The sequence below is a fragment of the Triticum dicoccoides genome, chromosome 7A (assembly GCF_002162155.2).
Source record: "Triticum dicoccoides isolate Atlit2015 ecotype Zavitan chromosome 7A, WEW_v2.0, whole genome shotgun sequence".
In the NCBI taxonomy this organism is placed as follows: Eukaryota; Viridiplantae; Streptophyta; class Magnoliopsida; order Poales; family Poaceae; genus Triticum; species Triticum dicoccoides.
In genome coordinates this window covers 265,865,493-265,868,989 of record NC_041392.1, presented here as the reverse complement: position 1 = coordinate 265,868,989, position 3,497 = coordinate 265,865,493, and the positions used below count along the sequence as shown (strand labels likewise).

Sequence of the window (3,497 nt, the reverse complement as noted above, 5' to 3'; positions counted from 1 at the left end):
CTATGACTAGGTGAGCTGCTTCAGCCTTGAGAGTACAAACAGCAACAGGGGAGGAGGAAGAGGAGGAGGGGCACCACCACCACAAGTACACTCAGATTGGGGGCGCAAAGGAGAAGTATCCCTTTTGCCTCACCACCTTCTTCCTCTTGTGCAAGCAAGAAAACAAGGGGTCTTGAACAATGATGGCCTGTGGGTCTCGAAGCAACGAGATAGTGGACGAGTTCGAGAAGCTGGTCATCAAGATGAACCCTCCAAGGTTTCTCTCCTTCCTCGCAACCCCATGTTCTTCCTCCTTTCTGCCCCCTTTGACCTGTGTCCCTTGTTAACTGTGCTGCTGCTCCTTGGCCTTTGGGAACTTGCAGGGTCACCGTGGATAATACCTCCGACATGACTGCAACCTTGGTCAAGGTACAGACACAGCTCCGGAGCCCTGCTCTGTTCTTGGTTCCTGCTGCAAATTCTGTGCCGACATTTCTTTTCCTTGCATAATTATTTCTCACGCCCGGTTTTTTTGCGCAGGTTGACAGCGCGAACAAGTATGGGACCTTGCTAGAGGTTGTCCAGGTGCTGACCGATCTGAAGCTGACCATAAACCGGGCCTACATTTCCTCTGATGGGGAGTGGTTCATGGATGGTGAGCAGGGCCTTTTTTCACTTGCAGCATCCCTGTCTTGGAAAGATTAAGGAGGAAGCTAGCGTGGCTTTCTGCTTTCGATTTGGGCGTAAATCTTTCCGTCTTTTCCAATCTTGATGATGAGGCTCCACCTTTGTGCAGTGTTCCATGTCGTGGATGAGGAAGGGAATAAGCTTTATGACGGCCAAGTCATCGACAGAATTGAGCAGGTAAAGTACTACAAAGAATCCCAGCCTGTGCAGCTGCCTGCGGATTAATGGTTTCCCTGGCAAAGGCAGAGCAGAGTGCAGAGCAGAGTGTGAGCTCATTGCAGTTCGGGATCGGCGGTGTGATATAGGAACGTGTTGATTGCAGTCTCTCGGAGCCGGGTCGCTCAGCTTCCGCGGCACGGACCGGTGCGTCGGCGTCGACGCGGAGGCGGAGGCGGCGCAGACGGTGATCGAGCTGATCGGGCGGGACCGGCCGGGCCTCCTGTCGGAGGTGTTCGCGGTGCTCACCAACCTCAAGTGCAACATCGCGGCGTCCGAGGTGTGGACGCACGACGGCCGCATGGCGGCGCTCATGTACGTGACGGACGCCGAGACCGGCGGCGGCATCGAGGAGCCCGAGCGTCTGGACACGGTGAAGCGGCTGCTCCGGCACGTGCTGCGCGGCAGCAGCCGGGACAAGAAGGCCGCCCGGGCCGCCATCTCGGCGCGCGCCGCGGCGCCGCACGCCCAGCGGCGCCTGCACCAGATGATGCACGCCGACCGGGGCGCCCACCGCACCGACGGCGGCGACGGCGACGCGGCGGCCGACGACCGGAGCCTGCCGGTGGTGGTGGTGGAGGATTGCGCCGAGAGGGGGTACACGCTGGTGAACGTGCGGTGCCGCGACCGGCCGAAGCTGCTGTTCGACACGGTGTGCACCCTCACCGACATGCAGTACCTCGTCTTCCACGGCACCGTCATCGCCGAGGGCTCCGAGGCCTACCAGGTGCGCGCGTTTTTCCCTTCTCCTCTCCCTGATGAGACTGTGTGCATGAGTCGATGCATCTTTCTTTCCCTGCCAGTGCCACTCTCCAGTCTCCAGTCCAGTGCACAGCATTTTCACCGGTTCCGATGCTCCTCGCATCGCATTTCTTTGACCGGCAGTACACGCTAGTGGTACTGGAGAGCCGAGCAGAGAGCAGAGATGCCTCTGCTTGTTAGATCTTGGCATGTGACGAGGGAAGGATGGAGATCCTACCTAGTTTTGCGTGAGCTTGACTGACTGACCAAACAGCTCCTTTCGTTCCTATACGCAACAAACAACGAGAAGAAAATGCATTTACAGGAGTATCTTTCTTAACGTACGGGCAGAATGGGAAAGACAGACACATGCTCATCATCGTTCCTCCGCTCCTGCAGGAGTATTACATCAGGCACCTCGACGACGGCGCCGCCGCCTCCGACCAAGACCGGGAGCAGCTCCGCCGCTGCCTCGAGGCCGCCATCCAACGCCGTAACACAGAGGTACACATCATCATCATCATATGCATTTGGTTCGGACACAAAAAACATTCTTACTGGACCGAGCTGCACCGCACTGCGAGACGAGAAGTGCTACGCACAGCATGTGACGCGTTTGCACTTGGCAGGGGCTTGGGCTGGAGCTGTGCTGCGAGGACAGGGTGGGGCTGCTGTCGGACGTGACGCGTATATTCCGGGAGCACGGGCTGTCGGTCACGCACGCCGAGGTGGCGACGCGCGGGGAGCGGGCGGCCAACGTCTTCTACGTGGTGACCGCGTCGGGGATGCCCGTGCAGGCGCAGGCCGTGGAGGCCGTCCGGGCGGAGATCGGCGACGAGATCCTCCTGGTCAAGGAGGACGCCGCCGCGCCCAAGTCGCCCCCGGGCCGCGACGGCGGCGGTCGCTCGCTCGGAAACATGATCCGGTCCCGCTCCGAGAAGTTCCTCTACAACCTCGGCCTCATCAGGTCATGCTCTTAGAGCGGCTGCATGGACCTACCTACCACCTAGCTCCGGTCGATCAGCTCATCAGGTCATGCTCTTAGTCTTAGAGGAGCATGGATGGACCTACCTACCTAGCTCAGGGTTGCAGTGCTGTAGTACGTAGCTACTAGCTAGCTAAGCTAAGTACGTAGCTAGGCTAGGGCGCGGCTCCTTTGTTAACCATCCTTGTCAACTTCTTGGGTGAAAAGGAACGTGCATGTTTCGTCGCCAATCAGTAGCAGTGTAAATATTCTCAATCTTGTCGTTCTTCTTCATCATTTGCCATATCTTGCGTCTCTGGATTGCTTGTGTCCGAGATGGACTGTCCGCGTCAGCATCGACGTGGGAAGCTAAGTTAACCACGAATCACGAGATGTGGAAATTGACCTGCGAACGTATACGAAGTATACGAAGACACGAACAAGGTGCGATCGAGGTCCTTGTGCGAAAGCTTAAAGCAAGCGGGGTTCGTTATAATATACGCATGCACTTGGGACGGTCTAGGTGGTGTCAAAACAAAGGATGCTTAGCCATGCCGAAGCAAACAGATGAGTACTGTGATTCAACTGCAAATCATGTACGGCGTCTTGGTTTCTTCCCGTTCAATGTTAAAACACTGGTACTACTAGTAGTTTAATTAATCTTGTACCTTTCATCAATGCGTGCGTATGCTCGTCGGCTCGTGAGGCGCTGCTAGACCACTGAGGTTCACTTTCTCATCACGTGCGCCTCGCAGAAGAGAAGGTGAGTTAATTCAACTGCCGTTCCCGATCAGTACCACCTCCGTGGCTCCGTAGCAAAGCTACAAGCATGGACACCAAGGAATGAATGCATGCACACGAGACGTACATGGCTCAGCAGCCATGGCAGAAGCGCGTCGTTCAAAGTTCA

At 56.7% G+C, this 3,497-nt stretch overlaps 1 protein-coding gene across 1 annotated transcript; it reads left to right on the top strand.

Moving 5' to 3' along the window:
• The first annotated feature begins 14 nt into the window (after positions 1-14).
• LOC119327447 (ACT domain-containing protein ACR4-like) lies at positions 15-2,863 on the top strand. The gene is made up of 7 exons (XM_037600558.1): positions 15-256; positions 363-408; positions 520-634; positions 776-843; positions 989-1,609; positions 2,023-2,127; positions 2,253-2,863. Exons 1-7 carry the CDS (start codon positions 180-182, stop codon positions 2,601-2,603), a joined length of 1,383 nt encoding a protein of 460 aa, XP_037456455.1. The 5' UTR covers positions 15-179; the 3' UTR covers positions 2,604-2,863.
• Positions 2,864-3,497: the final 634 nt, after the last annotated feature.

Bases quoted from the DNA above. Each gene is read 5' to 3' on its own strand.
- LOC119327447 (XM_037600558.1), top strand. From the start codon at position 180: ATGATGGCCTGTGGGTCTCGAAGCAACGAGATAGTGGACGAGTTCGAG. The intron at 409-519 runs GTACAGACACAG...TTTTTTGCGCAG, and splicing joins TGACTGCAACCTTGGTCAAG to GTTGACAGCGCGAACAAGTA. The intron at 2,128-2,252 runs GTACACATCATC...TGCACTTGGCAG, and splicing joins TCCAACGCCGTAACACAGAG to GGGCTTGGGCTGGAGCTGTG.